A 21,872-nucleotide genomic window follows, 5' to 3' on the forward strand; every position below is an offset into this window, starting at 1 on the left:
ATTAAATAACAGGAAATCATCTTCCAAAATCCTGGCAGCTGCAGCATCGATTGAAGCATAAGATGTGCTTCGTTTGAGCAGCCTCTTGCTTTAACAAGTCGAGTTTGAACGCCTTTGGAAAAGACAGAAACTCCCCACTTTCTCACAGTCTCCCTGACTCCCTCCAAAAACAATTGAGCTTTGAATCAATGGTTTAGAAACATTTAAGGCTGTCTGGCCTCCTAGAACTGGTCCTCTGGAGATAGTATTTTAAAAACATGTCTTGGAGAGTTTTGATGGCTTGATAAATTTGGGAAATTCAGCAGCCCCTGAAGCCCAGCACATAAAAATTCTCAACTGGTTCTGCTCATTTCCACTTTGGTTAGGGGCAAGATTTCCCCTCCATGCTCCCATCCTCATACATGGGGTCCAAGGTATCCTATTCTCTCCCCAGGTCTGCTAGATGCAGACTCCTCAGGTGATGGGGCTGGTGTGGGCCCATCCCCTGGGACACCTCATCTCAGAGTCCCTTCCTTGCACTCCTGGCTCTCCTGATGGGAGGTTCTTCTCATGTTGCTCTGAAACCTCCAAATTCCTCCAGTCTACATCTCTGCTCTGTCTTTTCCCAGCCCCAGCCCCAGCCTCCTAATGTTTCAGAGCAAGAAAACTCACTCTGCAAGCACCCATTCAAATCTTTCTCTCTTGCACATGGCCCCCTGGCGTTTTTGCTGGGTCTTTGTTTCTGCTTTGCTGTGGGCTGGAGAGAGAAGCAGATAGGACATTACATTAAAAACTTAATATTTAATATTTAATATTGTGAGGTATTTCTAAGTAAATCAAATAAGAAAGCTACAGGACTTAGAAAGAAAATCATAAAATTTTATTGAACATAAAATAAGATTTGAACACACGAAAAGACTTACTATGTCCTTGGATGGGAGGTCTAAATACCATAAAAAAGTCAATTTCCCCAAATTGATATATTTATGTAATGACATTCCAATTAGGATTCCAACAGGGACTTTTAAAAAAAAAAAATGTAATTAGATAAATCCTCATATGCAAGAATAAATGCCCAAGTATAGCCAAAGAAATTATGAAAAGGAATGAAAAAAAAAACAGTTGTTTACAGAAAGCAGAAGCAAAGTGTTAAATATCTCTATAACTTAGGTAACGAGTTCCTGTGTGTATCATTATTATTATCTGTGTCATTATTTTATGAAACATAAAAATGTCTCATAATTTAAAACAAAAAGTTTAAAGACTGTGTCTGAGTTTGAACTATGTTCAGCTGCACATTTTAAAAGTCAAAAATAAGAGTGGCTTTTCAAAACCCCTATTATTACATTCCTCTCACACATAAAGTAAGTCCAAAAGTAGAGAGTTGAGGGCTTATATGGTGGCCCCCAGGGCCATCACGGACCCAGGCTCTTTTTCTTTTTCTACTCTGCCATCTTAGTACATGGCATCTATCCTCAAGGCCATCTCGTGGCCTCAGCCATCGTTTCTAAGTATAGGTATCGGGGAAGAGAAGGAAGGAAACGTCACTGAAACCTCACACAACACTTTTACCCATGCTTCCTTGGGAAACGTTTAGTCACATGGCTACATCTAAGGGAGAGACACGAGAAAAAACTTTATGCTGGGGATATGTGCCCTGCTTCACATTTATTTATTTTCTTCTCATGATACCTATGTGTGATTTGTGGAATGTTATTTGGTAGTGTAGTAAGAAAATAAAAAGGCTGGGGGTGATTTATTGAAAACGTTTAGGCAACAGAGGAGCAAACAAAAAAGCTAAACAATCTTAAAATGCTCACTAAAACTTTCCCATTGTACCTGTAAGGGAAGGAAGGAGGCCTTATAAGATCATATCGTTCACAGACAAGTTATTTTTATAGAAATAAAAGTGGGTTGGTTGCCAAATAGTAATTTTACTCTCATAACTCAGGGGAGAATCATTTCCTCAGACATCCTACATCTGAACCTCACTGTAGGCATGTTTTGCTTGCTCTGCAGACAGCTTAAAAATTTGTAAATTGTTTGCTACCATTGTTTTTTTAAAACCGTATTTCAGATGCCAATCCCTATGTCAGCTTTTTGGGACAGACTAGAATATCTGGCCATCCTGGGCTGCAGTCCCTTGGTCCAGAGCAGTGGGGACAGCTGTCTCTCCAGCTCGCTCTCCCCACCCTACTCCTCATTCTCGCAGGGGTCTGCCCCTGCCTGCAGACGCGTGATTTTGTCAACTCTGCTTTAGGAGTTCACAATGTCTTTATAAAGAGCATTGCTCCCTGACTACTGTCTTTGAGCCCGAGGTAGTTTCATTGGAGCCATTTGCTATTCCTGTGTGTCTGCCAAACCCTGCCCTGGCTCTCTGTGCTAAGTTCAGGTGAAAGGAGAACCACTGCATAAAGATAAAAGAACTTGGTACAGGGACACCTGGGTGGCTCAGTCGGTTAAGCATCCAACTTCTGCTTAGGTTGTGACCTCAGAGCTTGTGAGTTCAAGCCTTGCGTTGGGCTCTGTGCTGACAGCCCGGAGCCTGGAGCCTGCTTCGGATTCTGTGTCTCCATCTCTGTCTCTGCCCCTCCCATGCTTGTGCCGTCTCTCTCTTTCTCTCAAAAGTAAATACACATTAAAAAATTGTTTTAATTATAGTTAAAAAAAGGAATTTGGTATCTATAGGATTGTATTTCTATATCCTAGATTTCGTTCATTCCGCTCTGAAGTTAAGGACCTGGATCAGGTCCTTTCCTTTAGGTCCTTTCCTCCTCTGTGACCCCGTGTCCTCTGTTTGCTACTCTGCTAGCACACACACCAGGTGTTCCCATGACAACTGAAGGGTTGCCTTGGCCCTGAGGATTCACGTCCGTGAATCTGCCAGCTGCATAGTAGGTGCTCCCTGAATGTGAGCTCTCAAAGCCACTGGAGTGCTGGACGAGGCTGGCTCGTCGGAGGAACAAAGAGCCACAGCATGGCCCTCATTTCATACAGAACTTGCATCCTCCTCTGTAAAATCTCATTTTAAAAAATGCAATGAGGTATCACACCTCCCACATGGAAACTCTGAGGGAATGTGCTTGGGACTGTTCCACTGCCTAACTGATCCACTCTGTGTCAGGACAGCTGCAGAATTCATTCACGTTTAGTCTCTTCATTTGGGCACTTAAAATCTACCATCATCAATGTCTACTTTTACAAATACAATTTTCAGGGTGACTTCGTGGAGTTCGAAATCAAATGACAAAATCTTTCCCATTGAATTCTTGTGTCTGTATGCTAAATTCATATAGGAATGAATTTATAAAGATTTATTCATAAATTTGTAAAAGTTTGGTACAACAAAAATGTTCAATGCATTATTATAACATTCTTATTACTAGAGTTAGAAAAAAAATTTTTAATGTCTATTTTTGAGAGGGAGAGAGAGACAGAGCACAAGCGGGGGAGGGACAAAGAGAGAGGGAGACACAGAATCCGAAGCAGGCTCCAGGCTCTGAGCTGTCGTCAGCACAGAGCCGGGTGTGGGGCTCAAAATCATGAGCCGTGAGGTCATGACCTGAGCTCAAGTCTGACGCTTAACTGACTGAGCCACCCAGGTACCTCTTTATTACTAGAGTTAAATCAGATTTAGAGGGACCAGGACACATTTTATTAGCAAGTTATTTCACTTACATATTCATATCTCATCCAAAAAAAAAAAAAAAAAAAACACCTTCACTTCATGAGCTCATGGTATGGCACCCAGGAATATTATTTGGGAACTTGGGGTGGAGGCACAAAATGATTACTCAGTGTACATATTTCAGAATGTACTTTTAACCATCCTGGGAAACAATAGAAGTGACAGGAAGTCAGACTTCAAAATCACCCCACTGCTGACTTGTTGCCTGGGGACAAACAAACCAGCTGTATTTTTGAAAAGTTCTGCCGGGTATTTCATATCCAGGCATAAGACACTTAATCTTTATTTTAGGAACTCATCCAAAATGTGTACATCCCCTTAGCTTCACGATCATTTACAATGACAGTCATCATTACAGAGCAGTCTGAATTTATCGTTCTGTCTTTGAAAGTGCTCATAACCCTTCTGTGCTTTTCTTTTTCAGTATAATAAAGTGTACAAGAATCTAAAGGGGTTTTCTCAAAATGGAGAGAATTTCTGCAAGCAGGTCACATCCATTCTTCAGCAAAGGTACAAAAATGCACGTTTGCAATAAACAGTTCTTCTTTCATTGCAGCTAGCAATATGACCGGAGGAGTGATTACAAGCTGTCCTACTTTCCAGAACTCCGTGTTGTATTTTGGTACTGGAGAGATTAGTTTGAAGAGTGATTCTCCTCTATTGCACACTTATCACTTGGGTGCCATAAAAATCAGGAAACGATAGGAAGTAATTCTGCTTGCGAAGGCTCAGTCAAGTCTCTTTTGACTTCGCAGACTGAGTTTATCAACCCCCTCCTGGGGCACTCCACTGGGCCTGATGTATATGCCATTATTAGATTCCCATACTGATGGCAACTGTGAATTTACATTTCCATCTTCCTTACCAGGGCAGGGGCTGTATCCTATTCATCTTTTCATGTCTGGGCTTTGGACTTCCTCAGTAAATGTCTCATGAATGAAAAGTGATCATTTTCAGCATCATCTTCTCTTAATACTAGATGTGATCATGTGTAAAGTTGTTGACTATGCTAAAATGAGCACACCTAAGTCAGTCTAGAAAGTTACAGAAGTTCCTGCTTAAAATTAGAGAACCCAAGAACTGAATTGGGCCGTAAAGAGTCCTTAAGTCTTTTCCCTATATCTAGACAGCTCTATAATAAGCAACCCTAAAGAGTTAAACCTATTCTTTTAAGATAACCATTTCAAATTTAAAGTATGGCATGTGTAGTATATATGGATCAATTGCATCCTGCATTAGTAGGATGAGAGCAAATGAGAATATCAGCTTTATCAGGAACAATCAGTAAGGCCAGGGAAAGATAAGGGAAAGCTCAAACAGGCAGTTATTAAAAAAACAAAAACAAAACAAGCAAACAAACAAACAAAACACATGTTTGTCAAATGGAGTCAAAAAGAAAAAAAATTAAAATAAGTTACTTCTATCTTAACAGCCAATTGCTTTGATTCTGAGAGGAACAGGGAGGAACAATCTGGGAGGGAATTTCTTCTTTAAGAAAATATTTATTTTTTTAGTCTCAAAAAATTATTTAAAATAGGACCAGTTAGCTATTGTACAAATTCAACCCATTATCTAGATTAGAAAGCACCCCCCTCCTGCAGATTGGGAAGGATCTATACATATTTTAGCCATGCATGTGACCTGGATTAAAGTCCTCTGGGCCTTGATTATTTGGTGTCCCTGTGTTCAAAATTAGTGCCCCGTAGACAGCAATGAAGACAGAAGGCAGGTGATAAATAATGCTTGGCAAATGGACTTAAGAATGAATGGAATAAATATGGGGGAATCAGTGCTCCGAACTGTCTTATTGTTTTTCCCTGTCCAGGTCACTCCAAACCTCCACGCTGCCACAGACACATCTACTTTATATACAATCACAACCTTCATTTCTTACCTGGGTCTCTCAGAGTTGCTTCCTAGGGCTACTATCCTTCCCAGAGTTATTCACATGCAAAGCTTTCCACCCATAGGTTCTAGAGCAGCAAACAAGCTCCAAAGAAGAAGAAACACTTGGGTAGCTAAGAATGTTTCTCTCCATAGTTTTACCTTCCTATGGAGTGGAAATTAGAATTTGAAGATCTAAAGAACAGTACTGGTTAGCAAAATTACTAGCACTTTTCTGGGATAAAAACTGCATAGCATACATATGAGAGGGGAATCTAATGTTTACCTTGACTGGAGAAATTACGCTAGGTATTAGGTCATTTATGCAATAGATGCTTTCCTGGACATTTTTGTAAAGCTGAACTTATAGCTGAACTTATTCAACAATTAAATAATTTCTCCCTAACCAAGATGCCATTTGAGTTGCTTTATATTTACTCCTGATAAATGTGCTTTTGGCAATGTCTCCTCACACCTGAACTTTTGGTTCTCCTTCCTCGGCTCACTTGTTTGATCATGTAATTAACCTGAAGGATGTTCACCCACACTAAAAGAGTAGGTATTTGGAGACAACATTTTTCTAACAAACTTTCTTTTTTTTTTTTTTCAGACACAAACTTTCTATTAATCTTTGAATATGTAACACATTGTGTTTTTTTCCATCTATATTTCTATATGTTAGCTGGCAAATACAGAGACCACTTCACTTGCTAGAATTGGGTTTTTTTTCCCCCATGGGGAGTGATTCTGAAGTCACTAACTCTTCCTATAAGGTATTTGAACTGAGTTGACATAATAATCATAGCAAAAGGAGGAATGGTCACAACATAATTGGTACTATACTTGCCTTACCCTTTCCATTCTGAGAAATCAGTATCTATTACCTTAGATATACAAAAGATAAGAGCTAGGCCATCAGCCATCCTTGTAAATGGGTAGAGTTATTACATATAAGTCAATGATATCTTTCCTCTGTATTAGAAAAATACCTGGAAACCAATACTCTTTTTAAGATTTTATTTATTTATTTATTTACTTACTTACTGACTTACTTACTTGAGACAGCAAGCATGAGCAGGGGAGAGGCAAAGGGAGAGAGAGAGAGAATCCCAAGCAGGCTTGGGGCCCCATACCACAACTCTGTATAAAAACTATCCAGTTACTTAGAGTATAGACAAGTAATGAGAAACCCCATCAGACAAGTAAATGGTACTCCTGGAACACATATAGTAGGCATTCTCTGTGAAGGTTATGACACAGAAAATTATGAAGAAAAATTATGAAGAAAAATCCAGTGGCCAGGATAATAAAAGATATAGTGAGGAAGCATATGGGGCTTCTTAGGGCTAAAGGTGTATCAGTCATATAAAATACATTCAGTAAATACTTGTAGATTGAAAGAATAAATGAATGCAAGATAGTTAAAGGTTTCTTTCTTTTTAATTTTTTTTGTTTTTTAGAGAAAGAGAGAGAGAGAGCATGAGCAGAGGAGGGGCAGAGGGAGCAGGGGGAAAGGGGGATAGAGAATCTTAAGCAGGCTTCACACAAAACATGAAGCCCAATGCAGGGCTCTGTTTCAAGACCTTGAGATCACGACCTGAGCCAAAATCAAGAGTTGAACGCTTAAGGGACTGAGCCACCCAGATGCCCCTATTTTATCATTATGCCTACATTACTAGAACAAGGTCTTTACTGCCCTTGGATTTTAACAATTCCAGACACCTTGCTTACGAATACATTGGAATGTGTTTCCGCATGGTAGTTCCACATTAGCACATGGCTACAAGAGACAGCATCACGATCAAGCTTTAAGTCCAGATAATGCTTCATTTCCAAGCTCAGCTGCCTACCAATTTGTTCTAATTGGTGGTGATAGAAAAGTGCAGTTGTTATTAAAACATCATTTTGCCTGGCAATTCTGCAATTCATGGTCATGCTTAACTTCTTTTATCCAATTAGCAGCATCAGTTTCCCTTTTTTTTTTTTTTTTTTTTTTTGGTAGTAGCAACTCTGATTTAGCCAGAAACACACAGCAGCCCCTGACATGCCTAATGCCAAAGTCATCGGGTTCGCTTTAACACAATTACAGATTGGACTTAAAGGACAAAGGCACATTCCCCAAAACTGTTTATGAATGTTTGGTCCCCTGCACCCTCACAGCTAGGGCTTAAACAGGCTTTCGTGGGAAAATCAATTGTTCTCTGTAAGGAAGCTTCAGGGCAGGTTTGCAAATGGCCACTGGTCTGGACATTAAAATAAATAAATAAATAAATAAAAAGAAAGAAAGAAAAGAATGGAACAAAGAAGTATAGCTGGTCATTGTTCCATCCACGACTCATTGCAGATGCTGTCAACAAAGGCATAAATGATTGAAATGAAAATGTTGATAAATCCTAAACTTTTCAACTCTGCCCATGGCCTGGGTGATCTTAACTTCTACAGCTTCAGCTCTTTTTTTGCATATTGATGACTCATACATTTATATTACCAGGTAATATGTCTTATCTGTACTCCAAGCCATACATCTGACACTCTATCGGGCATTTCCACCTGGGTGTCCCATGCAACCACAAAGTCAGCCTATTCAAAACAAAGTTTATCAGCTTTTCCCCAAAGTGTATACTCCTGGATGTTTTACCATGGCGACTGGGACCTCTGCCCACCCAATTAAGCCCAATTATCTGGGAGTCACCCATGACCCTTCTTCTTTCTCACCTCATGACCAGATCTTCATGTTTCTCTCTTTTAAGCACCTGTTACACCCATAGCTTTCTTATCATTTCATGGACTCTGCCATTGTTCTGGGGGGAAAAAAATCTCTTAACCTATTCTTCGTCTAGGAGTACTGCCTTGAAGTTGTGCAGTTTGTACACTGCATAAAAGCACCTGCAGGGGCTGAGTGAAAGCAGAAATCTAACCCACTCTCCACCCTCGAGCCTTGCACCTTGGCTCCGAGCTGGGCCTTTTCAAAGAATCTCCTTTTTCTAATGCAAGCAAAGTTATCTCAACTAGGGAGCTGGCAAGAGCTCTGCCCCTATCTCTCTAACACATCTTCCACTCTGTGACCATGACCCTGTCTAAGACTCTTCAAAGGCTTCCATGACCTTTAGTATAAAATTCAGCCCTCATAGCATTTTATAAAAGGGCCTTTGAGATGTGGGCCCTGCCTCCCTATCCAATTTGTCTCCCTCCATCTACCCATGACCCCCACCCCTCTTCATCTATTGAACCACTGGTAGTCACAACTCTGCTTTGTGTCCTTGCCACCCCTCCTACCAACTCCCACCTGCCCTGATGGGTCCCTGAATTTGTGCATACTGTATCCTATGTCTGTTAGACACTTCTTCACCTTGGTTACCAGTCTGCATTCAATAGATCTCCAAGATTCAGCTATCCCACTCATATGAGCCTTCCCTGACTCCAGTCCCATCTCAAAATGGTACTCCTCAGGGATGCAGAGAACTTATCTCTGCTCTAGATCCTACTACTCTACACTGTTACAGTCTGTTCACTCGCCTGTCTCTTCCACTGGAGGCTGACCTCCTTGAGAGTCTCTGTATCCCATGTGACCAGCACAGAGCCTAGAATAGAACAAGCATTCAACAGATGTTTACTGAGTGAATGAATGTGTCAGTGTAGGAGTGACTTTAGGCAGTCCTATCTTTTAAGAAGTTCAAGTTAGGCTATTTCTGAGAAGCAATAAATAAATGTGTGAAAGAAATTTACTTACATGGTATATAGATTATTTTGAACAAAAAGCTAGACAAGAATGACAGAAACACTGAAGATACCATTTGTCCAGCACAATCTACAGATCAGGCACTGTGTTAGATATGTCTTATACTTGGTGTCTTTCACTTTTTTAATTCTCACAGCTCAATGCAATGTGACCATACTCTCACTCATTCATAATATAGAGATGGGGATGTGGAAAAAAAGGATACATTTTGATTTCTACCCAGCTCAACACACGCTTGGTGTGAGGGCATCTGGCCACTGGGCGCTGCCACTGTGGGTATCCCAACATGCTCAAGGGGTCCTAGTGTAGCCCCCTTCAGAGTCTTAAAGTCCTCTGTGGGAAATGACATCAGCGGCCATTAAGCCTAGTAGCTTCTAAATCTGGTAACACGGGGGCCTGGGGGAGCCCTCAGGGGCCACTTCAAGGAGTGAGGAGAAGTTAAGCGGGCAGGGCTCAGCTCCCTTGTGACTCCCTCTCTCATTATATCAGAGTATAGTGTTTCTATGACATGGTGAAATGCTGTACACAATTTTGTTTTCCAGCTAAAAAGTTAGGCATATGGCCCTTCTTGTCCATTTTACCTGACTCCCCCCCCAAAACAACACTCTCACCTGATTCCACTGACCTCACTCAGTTCAGGAATTACCAGCCATGGAGAATCTGAAGTTCTGGAGCTACCATAGCTGTGTACTCTCTGGGCCGGAAGTGAGCAGTAACTGAGTGGTGCTTGAATTCTGGGCAGCGAAGGAGGGTCTGGTCCTTGCATTTCATCTTCTCATACTGTTCTTAGCAGCCAGAATTAGGGCAATCGATACTGATGAGGTGGGCGTTGTGGGCTAGCCGAGAGCCCAGGCACTCGAGTAACAGAGAGCTTCCATGTGAAAATGTCCTTCAGATGGCTAATAACTAACTTTTAAATACAGCCTGGTTATAAAATGGGCTTAGGACCATCTTTCAAAAGGCAAACTGATAAGGCTTGGGTATAAAATATCAATATACCAGCCCCCAAACCAGAAGCTGCTGCTGGTGGAAAGTAAGAAACCAGAGGTGGGACTGATTCACAAACATTTTCGGATTACTAAAATTTCTTCTTAATTCATAATGAAGGGATGGCTCTGTTACCTGCTGTTTTCAAGCTTGAGAGAGGCTTAGTTCAATTTTAATTAATTCCTCATAGACACAGGGGCAGCTACAGTCTTTTTTTTTTAATCACTTTTTATCATCTTAATTTTAATAGAGCAGGATATGCTAAAATTGATGACATGGTCACTTATATTCTTACAGTTTAATTTGTGCTCTATCTAAAATATTGAATCTGATACCACATATTCTTCCTCTCCCCTTTCTTTCAAAAGTATCATTTATTTTAAAATTGAAGACAAATGTTGATCTTTGACTTACTGGTTGGTCTTCATTATTACTAATGAAAATTTATTGACCTGCCTCCACATGCTGAGAGGAAATTAGAATATAAATGGATTAAAAGTCAGTGCATGCCATTTCCCTGGTTCAGGATCTTTAAGGCTCACTGGAATATTCTGAGATTGAGTTATGCATCATAATATATATACGTACATCATCAATTTCACATGTGCCAAGACAGTTGCTTGGAGAAGAAATCTCGACCTCTACTACATATAGTAGCTATAGGGCTAGAATATTAAACAGAGTGTTCTTACAAGCTTGTTTCTGATTATTTTAATGAGGGAATGAAAATTCTCTGTCTCGATTCGACATTAGCTCTGCCTCTCTTAACTCCCTTTACATTATGGAACCCGTGATAAAACAGCTCTCTTCAAAGGACTGAGAAGAAACCAATGTATACAGGGGTACACTTGCCACCTTTGCCTTGGGAAAACACTGAGGTCAGTGCATTTCTGTTCAGGAATTCTAAAAGGATATCCATCTATCTACCTATCACCTATCTATCGATCGATTGATCAATCGATACATATATCCACACATACTCTTTATTAGACCATAAGCACAGACGAGCCACATGGCAGTGTTTATTTCAATTTACAAATGTCCCGGTTTATAAAAGTAAAAGCTCTCTCTATGCTTGCCAGTGGGAACATGGCTTCTTAGAGCAATTTTCTCTGGGGAGGAATTTACTCATTAACCTCTGTTAAGATGAAGGTCATTCGTTGCCAGAGGCAGGGAACTTTTCATTAGTTGGCAGACTCACCAGAAAGAGAGCTCAGAGTGTTCCATTCCTCCTGTACCCACACCCATCCTCCTGACCTTGTTTCATTTCCTTCTAACTGGCAGGGTAATCTGTTGAGGATTCTCAAGTGGTTATTAGGGTTTAAAATGTTGGCAGCCAGCTTTGCTTGGTCAATTTGAATGCTGGGTCTAAAACCCTTCAGGGTCACCATTATGCTGAAGGTGGAGGGACAGTTACAGGTGCTCTTCAAAGAGGCCGTGTCCAACTCGGTCCTGACTCAGAGACCTACATTGATGACAGCTGATATCACAGCCCCCTCCCTCCCACCTTCCAGACCCTTAACACCTCCTCCATGTCTGGGAACATGACTTATACTGATGTTTCCAGAAGATGCCCGGCAAGCTCAGTCTGCCTGTGCTGAGGTTGCTGTGAGTTCGGTCTCTAGCTGCTAAGCCACCAGGAGCTTTGGTGATTCAGAACACTGCCTTTAAAGGCGAAGTGAGAGGCGGTGACAGTTTTTAAAAGCACTTACCTTTGACTTCCCCCGCAATTCTCCATCCCCAGCCTCTTCCCCACAGTTTCAGAGGCAGGAAACTGGAAGGACCAAGCAGGCAGTTTCTCAAGCCCAGACTGCCTGGTTTCAAGTCTCAGCTCTGTCACTTCTTCTTATGTGACCTCAGGAAAGTTAATGGGGGTAAACTCTCTGCATCTTGGCGTTCCCCTCCATGAAATGGGGAGAGTATGTGTGCCTACTTGATGAGAGTTCTCCCAGATTAAGTGAGGAAGTTTCATGCCTTAAAACACTTAGAAGGGTGCCTGGCATGTTGTAAGTGCCCAGGAAATGTTGGATGTCGCTATTTTGTGGGCAGGCAGAACACAAGTCAAGCATCAGCAACACGTCACAAGGGATGGCAACACATTTATCAAGAGGGCACTGTTTGGAATTTTTAAGCTCTATTTCAACCTGTAAAACTACAGATCTGCCCAGATTTCTAAGATACTTGTGTGTAAAGAGAAATGCTGTGCAGTAATCAAATCTCTTTAGGCTGGTTTCCTATTGTGCTCAAGCAAAACCCAGCAGAAGTCCTGGGGCTCGGAAGCAAAGCTCAAGACATAAGAGTATTAGCTTCACAGCCAGCAGGACCCTTTTCCTTTCTTGATGACAAAAGCCCAACATTTTCCCCCAGGTGAATCTGATTTAGTTAGCAATTTAAAGGAAAACAACACTTCCTTCTGGCAATTGTCCTTTTTATTTCCGCCTGGCCTCTGAGAGACTCCTTGTACAGCCTCCAAGAACATCCTGAAAGTGAAAATGAATTCTGAGGAAAAGGCTGTGCCCAACAGCATTACCTGTTGTGTTAGAAGCCATTCTGGATTGTCCTGGAGCTGATGGATGAGCAAACTGTGGATTCTTCCCCCAACACTTCCCATCTCTGTATATTCGAGGTGTTCTGAATGTTTAGAGATCCTTTGGGGTACATAATAATGGTACTTGAAAAATTACTATTTATTAAGAACTTGTTTGGTGCCTAGCACTTAGCTGAGCAGTACGAATACGTCTTCTTATTTAATGTTCTCTGTGCTGCTTCCAAGAGAAAACGGAATGCTAAAAAAGAAAGTCTTAAAAAGCCCTCTGGTTAGCAATGGACTAGGTAAGTGGATCTAGCTACTCCAAGGGCTAGAAAGCAGTGTACTCTGACATTAGGACTGAACAATGCATCGGGGCAGGAATGCATCGAAATAGTTTAAAATTTTCAAAAGCTGTGGAGCAAGAACAGATATGGCAGAGACCAGTTAAAAATTCTAACCAAGATCTGATGGGAAGTCCATTCAAGACTTATATACTGAGTGCCTGGCACTGTTCTAGGCCTAGAGATTTAGCAAGCAGCGAACGAAACAAATTCTGGTCCTTGTGGAACTTACCTTCTAGGGGTGTTCACAGAATTGTTCATAGAAATATACTGAGAAAATATGTGGTGTAAGACAGTGGTTAAGTTCTAGAACATAAAGAAAGCCTTAAGAGAATATATAGTCACAGGGTAGCCTCTGAGATAGTGATGTTTGAACAAAACCTGTTGGGGTTTATATGAAGGAGATGCCATGTGGTTATATAGCAGGAGTATCCAGCAAGGGCCACAGCAAGTGCAAAGGCCCTGAGGCAGGACGGCATTTGGCTACTAAGCAGGAGTACAGTAAGCAAGGGGATGACTGGTAGGAGAGGAAATAGAGAGGGAGATAAGTGTCAGATTATGCAGGTCAGTCCAGCAATCAATCTAGGTATTGAGCCCCTCCTAGGTTTGGATCATTTGCATATTTTAATCATCATAAAACCTCTAGAGGTGGGTCTGATTACTCCCTTTAAGCAGTAACTAAAGCAACTCCAGTAAACGGTAGAGGTCTGGGCTTCTAGAACATCCAAATTCATCAAGGTGATGGTTTCTCCCAGTTTGCTGCTGATCAGCATTCTCTCTCTCCATCGATTGGAATATATTCTTAGAGCACAGAAATAGCTTTTTAAATGCAATGATGTATTTACCTATCAGCTTCATTATTTTAAAATACTTGCCACGACCATTACTTACACTTGGGAAAGGTTTAATTCAAAATGGTGTTTTAAGCAACTAGGCCTTAATATGCATTCTACAGTGACTTTCTTTCTTTCAAATAGTGGTGAAAATAACTTAAATCACAGCTATACTAACAGGGAAAGATGAATAGAAATTTAACAATAGATCAATAGCTCATGATCTCTGGATTCCATTTTATACAACAGAGCTATCTTTCCCCGTTCGATCCATGATATTAAATTCTAATTTCATTGCACTGAAAAAAATGCAGGTATTAAGTTAGTTGCTAGAGAATTCTGGGATTGTTTTTCCAATGAAATGAAGTCATAAATCTAAAGATATGTTATAATAAAAATAGAATCCAAAGACTAAAAACTATGCAATAATAGTAACAAAATAAACACACCCACTCTGGTCCAAATTAAGAAGGAATACAATATAAATTGAACTTAATGTCCTACATTTGTATTATCTTCAAAGAAAGTGAGAAGACTGAATAAGACTATGTCTTTATTTTATCTATAGATGGGCTTATAAGTAGGACATGGTAAAATCAGTTTAAGATAACGGTGATTCAATCTATTCAAAAGAACCGAGGAGTTTGTTTTTGGAGGCATGCCCAGATTCCCTACTGAGTCTTGTCCTGCATAGAAAGTAACAGAAATTCATTTTCTAAATCTAGTTTTGGCCCCTCTGCACTTTTCCATTAGAAAGCTACTTCTTGCTTTTTGTGTAGGAGCTGCTGGGTTGGGAGGAGTGCGACCTTCTCCCCTCCCTGCCATGGCGTGTGCTTGTCCACTGGTATCAGTGTATTCTGAAAAGGGGGAGTCATCTGGCAAAAATACAACTTTGCCTAGTGTGCTCAAGGCTCCCATTCCACCATATACTGTGAACTTTGTTCATACCAACTTGCGCACAAACAACAGACAGCCCCACACTGTTATGAATTAGCAGGTCACCAAACAAGTGCTGAGTCTTAGGGTACTGGCAGAGCTGTGGCTCGAATGTCCAGAGTTTGAGGCAGCGGGACTCACCACTCCAGCCTGGGTGCTTTTGGAAACCCGTGTCACGGGGGCTCCATGTTTGCACCAACCAAAACCTGGTGTCACTGGCACCAGAGTGAACACAACTCAGAAGTGGTGTGGTCTGCCCTGGGTGCCTCAGCCTTACCAGAGCTGGTCATGTCTAAAGGTCATCATATCGAGGAAGTTTCTGAACTTCCTTTGGTGGTTGAAGATGAAGTTGAAGGCTACAAGAAGACCAAGGAGGCTGTTCTGCTTCTTATGAAACTTAAGGCTTGGAATATCAAAAATGTCTAATGCATCTCAACAAAGGAGTGCTGGAAATGGCAAAGCGAGAAACCACTGTCGTCTCCAGTGTGGGGGACCCTGCATTATCTATAATGAGGACAACGGTGTCATCCAGGCCTGCAGAAACATTCTTGGAATTACTCTATTTAGTAAGCAACTGAACATTTTGACACTTGCTCCTGGTGGGCATGGGATGGTTCCACATTTGGACTGAAAGTGCTTTCCCCAAGTTAGATGTTTTGTATGGCACTTGGTGTAAGGCATCCTCCCTCAAGAATAACTACACGCTTGATACACACCTTAGCAGAATCTGGAAAAACCCAGAGATCCAAAGAGCCCTGGGAGCAGCATGCAGGAAGATTCATCACAGAGTCCTGAGCAAGAATTCACCAAAGAACCTGAGAATCAGGTTGAAGCCAAACCCATATGCCAAGACCATGTGCCGGAGCACCATCCTCCGCCAGGCCAGGCGTCACAAACTCTGGATGGATGAGGCAGCAGCCATGCTAAAAGCCATATCGGGTGAGAAGAGGGTTCCAGGCAAGCAGTCTGTGGTAGGGAAGAAGGGAAAGAAGCCTCTTGGTGTTAAGGAGCAGAAGAAACCTTTGATGGGAAAAAGCTGCAACTACCAAGAACGCAGAGGCTGAGAAGAAGCCTGTAAAAAAGAAAGAAACCCACCATGGAAGAAAAAATCCTGCTGCATAAATTTACATTTGTGTCTTCTATAAATGTTGAATCATTTTGGGCAGCTAATTTTTTTTAAATGTTTATTTATTTTTGAGAGAGAAACAGAGCATGAGTGAAGGAGGGGCAGACAGAGAGGGAGACACAGAATCCGAAGCAGACTCCAGGCTCCAAGCTGTCAGCACAGAGCGCGACACAGAGCTTGAACTCCAGCCGCAAGATCATGACCTGAGCCGAAGTCAGACACTTACTTAACCAACTGAGCCACCCAGGCACCACCCCTGGGTAGCTAATTTTGAATAAAGACCTGATCACGGGCAGTGAGAAACAAAACAAAGAAAAAAAAAGTGACTTCTTGGCTAACTTCATCATAATTGATCACTTCATTGCCAGCTATTATAATCTAGAGCTAATCTGATGGCGTTGATGTCCCAGAATAAGTAGGAAAGTTTTCCATTCTTTGCTCGATGAATTAGTTTGCTAGGTCTGCCATAATAAGGTACCATAGACTTGGTGTCTTAAATAAAGAAATTGATTGTCTCACAGTTCTGGAGGCTGGTAGTCTGAGATCAAGGTGTTGGCTAGGTTGGTTCCTTCTGAGAGCTGTGACGAAGAATCTGTTCCATGCTGCTATCTAGCCTCTAGTGGTTTTCTGCCAATCTTTGGGACTCCATGGCTTATAGATGCATCACCCCAATCTCTTGTCTTCATCTTCACATGGCATTCTCCCTGTGTGTGTGTTTGTCTCTATGTCCAAATTTCCTTTCTTTATAAGGACATGGCCATATTGGATCTGGCCCATCCTGATGAACTCATCTTAACTTGATCATTTGCAAAGCCCCTATTTCTAAATAAGGCCACATTCACAGGCTCTAGGGCTTAGGACTTTAACATCTTTGTGGGGGTGGGAAGGGAATACAATTCAACCCATAACTCTAGTGTAGAAGAAGGTTAAATTAAAAGCTCTCCCTCCGTAGGATCCTTTTGGATACCCTTAAGGATTTCACCTAAGGACAAGATCCTTATAGTAAACAAGGCGTGTCTTTGTGCAGGCATAGAATGGTCAGCCTGATCCCTCCTTCATTTGTGTGTGCGTATGTGTGTTTGTCTGTCGTTTGGCCAGAGCATCCTACCTAACAACCATCCCTTTGCTAACAGGGCAAACTTGGAGATTAACTATGCCAAAGGACTTCAGAAACTAGCAATCAAGTTAAGCAAAACATTACAGAGCACCAAAAAAAAGTAAGTATCTGTAAGAGGTAAGGCAAAATAGTTCTTAAAAGCTATCAAAAGTGACATATGTCCAATCCCAGCTTCCTCTTATAAATGTGGAGGAATAATGTCAAGCACGGCTTACAGTTCTTGGGCACTTACTATGTGCCAGGCACTGCATTACAAGCTTTTATAGATGCTCTCTTTTAATCTTCATGATCCTTGGCAAGTCTTCTTAATTGTCCCTATTACAGACAAGGTCTTGAAGCTTGGAGAGTTTAAGAAACTTGCCCCAATTACACAGGTATTAAGTGACAGAACTGGATTGATCCTGTGTCCTTACAATGTCTACACCCATATTCATAAGAAGTCCCAGTGATAACATGTTACTTTAGAAACAGTGTCACTGAGTTGGAAGGTCTTGGAGTCAAGAAGTGTGAATCCCACTTTATCTCAACTCCATGACCTCCAAAGAATAACCTGGCCTCCCTGTGCCTTGATTTCCTCCACTGTTAGATGGAGTAATGACATGTGCTTCATTGTGTGTATGTGTGTGTGTGTACACACCTCTTGGGGGAGGTGTGTATTATATGATATCACGTATGTAGAGATTAGCTCATCGGGTCCTGAAAAACTGGTGGTTCACATTTTCCTTAGTACATCTCAGAATGAAGTTGATATTTTCTTCCAGGGGAGAGAAGAAAGATATTGGATATTCTTTTTTTTTTTTTTCAACGTTTTTTTTTTTTTTTTTTTTTTTTATTTTTGGGACAGAGAGAGACAGAGCATGAACGGGGGAGGGGCAGAGAGAGAGGGAGACACAGAATCGGAAACAGGCTCCAGGCTCCGAGCCATCAGCCCAGAGCCCGACGCGGGGCTCGAACTCACGGACCGCGAGATCATGACCTGGCTGAAGTCGGACGCTTAACCGACTGCGCCACCCAGGCGCCCCGATATTGGATATTCTAAAAGATATTCTAAAAATGGTCCATCAATGATAATTTATAACAAAGATTCTTGACCAATACTTGCAGGTGTCATCCTAAACTGGAAGTACCATTGCAAAGACCACTTTTGATGGTGAAAGAGAGAGGGAAAGAAAAAAGAAGCCTTCTGGAGCTCACATTCCTATTCCTCCTCAGGAATCCTCTGTAATAGCAAATAATGGCTTTGAAATTGTTGGACTTTGAGCTCGATTTTTAGGACGGTACTTTAGTAGACTGCAAAGGAGCCAGTATAGCAGAATGGTTGAGTATAGACTTTATTTACGCCGACCAGATTTAAATTCTACCTCTACCCCTCATCAAGTGGGTGAATAGGGCAATTTATTTTACTTGTCAGTGTGTATTTAAAATGGAAATAGAACCTATCTCATATAATTGCTGTGAGGATTAAATGAGATAATTTTTGAGAAGTGTGTTTAATTCCTGGCATAGAGCAAAAGCTCCATAAGTGTCCATTATGATTTTGATTACTCCCTAATTACCCCCTAAAGAATGAGAGGTGTAGGGGTGCAGGGGGTGTGTCTTGTTGTGTTGTAATCCTGGCATCCAGCATAGATGCTCCCAGAGCGGTGGCATGTCCAGAATGTTTTGTTAATAATAACCATTGATTGATTAATAAACTTTTATCTATATGAAAATCTGTGTTAGCTACTTGGATAGATAACCTGAACTATTTCTATTTTAAAAGACCAGTTAAGGGGTGCCTGGGTGGCTCAGTTGGTTAGGCACCCAACTCTTCATTTCAGCTCAGGTCATGATCTCATGGCTCATGGGTTCAAGCCCCACATCGGGCTCTGTGCTGACGGCACGGAGCCTGCTTGGGATTCTGTTTCCCTCTCTCTCTGTCCCTCCCCTGCTTGCTCTCTATCTGTCTCTCTCTCAAAAACAAATAAATAAACATTTTTTTTTTAAGTTTAAAATAAATAAATCAATAAAAGACCAGTTAAGTGAAGGTCAGAGAAATCATGTGATCTTTTCAAGGTCAAAGACACAGACCCCTCTGAGGTCCAAGCTCTAGGCTTCCTGCTCTGCTGCTCAGCTCCTCTGAGGATCAAATGTCAGCTTCTCTTCCCCAAAGGGTGCCTAAGTTCCTATTTATTTGTTTATTTATTTATATACTTTTAAAGTTTATTTATTTATTTTTGGGGGGGGGGGAGAGGCAGAGAAAGGGAGAGAGAGAATCCCAAGCAGGCTTCTTGCTGTCAGCAAAGGTCCCAACATGGGATGAAGCCCACTAACCATAAGATCACGACCTGAGCTGAAATCATGAGCCCAAATCAAGAGTCAGATGCTTAATTGACTGAGCCATCCAGGCACTCCATGGGTTCCTTTTTTAAAAATCCACTCAGGGCATGTGGGTGGTTCAGTGGGTTGAGCGATCGACTTTGGCTTAGGTCATGATCTCACAGTCTGTGAGTTCAAGACCCGCATCGTGCTCGGTGCTGACAGCTCGGAGCCTGGACCCTGCTTCAGGTCTGTGTCTCCCTCTCTCTCTGCCCCTCCCCCACTCATGCTTTGTCTCTCTTGCTCTCAAAAATAAATAAACATTAAAATAAATAAATAATCAACTCTATTGAAGTTTAATTTGCATGCAATAACAAGCACCCATTCTAAGTAAATGGTATGGTTGATTTTGATATGTGTATACACTGTGTAGCTACCACCAAAATCAAAACATAGACATTTTCATCACATCAAAAGATTCTTTGTGCCTGTTTGCAATCCTTTCCCCACTTAAACAACCACTGATCTGCTTCTTATCAATACAGATTCATTTTGTGTTTCCTGCAATTTCCTATAACTTTGAGTCTATAGAAGGTAGTCTCTTGTCTCTGGTTTTATGCCTGGCTTAGGATATGCAGAAAATCTGTCATCCTCCGGTGTATCTCTCCAATTCTCTGCAAGGTGCAACCTAAGTCATTTGGAGGCACAACCTCTGCACCATCCTGACTTCAGTAGAGGCACAGGTCTGTCCCCTCCCCCTCCATCAAAGTCTACACAGGCCTCTGTCCCTGAACTTTATTAATGCAATTGAGCTTCTTGTTCTGGCTTCTGAAGGCCAAGGCTATGGGTTGCTGTCAGCTATGCCCCTTCTGTGGGAGAAAATAACATCACACTTGCTAACCCTCCCCCTGTGCCGTTAGGGAGAGGTCAGTGCTCTCTTCCATGAAGTGGAGACACTGCTTACAAGACAACAAAATATCTAAGCTGTTGTCCTAAAAGCCAGCAGGAAACGGGAGCTGGACCCTAACCCCAAGAGCAGTACATGGGCCGTCCCAGGGCTCTTGGGTGCTTCACCACTTAACTTTTCTGAGCCTAGCTCAGCTTATTCATTCATGGGATGAGGAGCCTGAAAAGATTGTCTTTAGGCCCCTCCACCCCTACCTACCGCATGATCTTCCACCTGTTCTAAATGCCTTCTCACCCTTGGCTACTTTATTTTCCTGACTTTCTACAGACATGAAATGGAAAATGAAAACTGAAATGAAAAATGATGGAAAGAAAGCCATATATGTAATGACTATAGTGCAAATCAGTAAGTTGGCAGAATTTAACCCCGTGGACAAAGTGAAATAAGATTAGGGAAATGAGTGCAATTGCTGAGTGTAGTGACTCAGACGGGATGCTGTATTTCTCAGACTTTACTGGGAAAATGACGCCCACTCTTGTGCTCCCTGTTTTTGCCTCCAGCTGTCTCGTCAGTGCCTGGGCCTGGGTCTCAGAGGGCATGAAATCTGCGGCGGACCTGCATCAGTGAGTGCCCCCACCCTGGCTTACTCCAGCCCCCAGGGAGGCATAAATATTTAAAGTGGGTGTGCTACAAATAGTCTGCTTCAAACTTGCCCTTAACAGATAGACTGGAACACACCATTTTATTTCCCCAGAAAATAATTTGGAAAGTAGATATAAATCCTAATACTATGCTTGTGTGTCTTTTATGTTCTATTTCCAGAAAACTTGGCAAAGCAATTGAGTTGGAAGCAATAAAACCAACTCATCAGGTCCTGAGTGTACATGAAAAGAAGAGAAAATCCGTGAGTCAAATCTTAAAGCAAGATTTCTGTCTTTGACCCTAGGAATAAACGGTGATCGAAAGTGATGCTAGGTTTCAGGAATTTGCCAGAATAAGAAACACAAACTCAAGATTTATCTACAGAGATGTTTGTTAAAGCATTGCTTATAATAGTGAAAAACTAGAAACATCTTCATCATCCAAAAATAAATCATGATAATTTGAATGGCATATTATGCAAGCATTAAAAATATTATAGAAGAATTTAATGATACGGAAATTTTTTCACTATATAGTGTTAAATAAAAATGATCTCAATTTTTTAGACAATTTGTAAATATATGTATATATGAATAGAAAAAAATCTAGAGAACCTCCTAAGAATATTAATAAGAATTATATCTACATAGTGGAATTCAAGGTTATTTTTATTTCATTTATTGTACTTTTTGTATTTACATTGTTTTTCAAGGAATAGATATTCCTTTTGTAAACAGGAATTATATGCACAACTTTTAGAAAGATGTGCTTTTCTGTGCTTAACAGCTTCAGATTAGGTAAAGGCAATAATGGATATTGTCCTCAAATAAAATTAGAAAAAAAAAAAAAAAAAGAGAGAGAGAGA

At 41.3% G+C, this 21,872-nt stretch overlaps 1 protein-coding gene and 1 pseudogene across 6 annotated transcripts in view; both read left to right on the forward strand.

Annotated features, from left to right (window-relative positions):
- Positions 1–21,872, forward strand: part of NOSTRIN (nitric oxide synthase trafficking) — a 58,767-nt gene that overhangs the window by 4,739 nt on the left and 32,156 nt on the right. For 3 of the 6 annotated variants that reach the window (XM_025934807.2, XM_086718825.1, XM_086718823.1), the window contains exons 2-6: positions 4,092–4,177; positions 17,177–17,260; positions 18,265–18,381; positions 20,926–20,988; positions 21,188–21,269. In XM_025934807.2, coding sequence (XP_025790592.1) covers positions 4,092–4,177; positions 17,177–17,260; positions 18,265–18,381; positions 20,926–20,988; positions 21,188–21,269 — 432 coding nt within the window. The remainder of the gene's footprint in view (positions 1–4,091; positions 4,178–17,176; positions 17,261–18,264; positions 18,382–20,925; positions 20,989–21,187; positions 21,270–21,872) is intronic. The other 3 variants (XM_086718824.1, XM_086718826.1, XM_086718827.1) reach the window with 3 other exon arrangements.
- On the forward strand, positions 4,186–17,168 carry LOC147578518 (large ribosomal subunit protein uL4 pseudogene; annotated as a pseudogene).

Source organism: Puma concolor, chromosome C1 (assembly GCF_028749965.1).
Source record: "Puma concolor isolate L17-30 chromosome C1, mPumCon1.1.hap2, whole genome shotgun sequence".
Classification (NCBI taxonomy): Eukaryota; Metazoa; Chordata; class Mammalia; order Carnivora; family Felidae; genus Puma; species Puma concolor.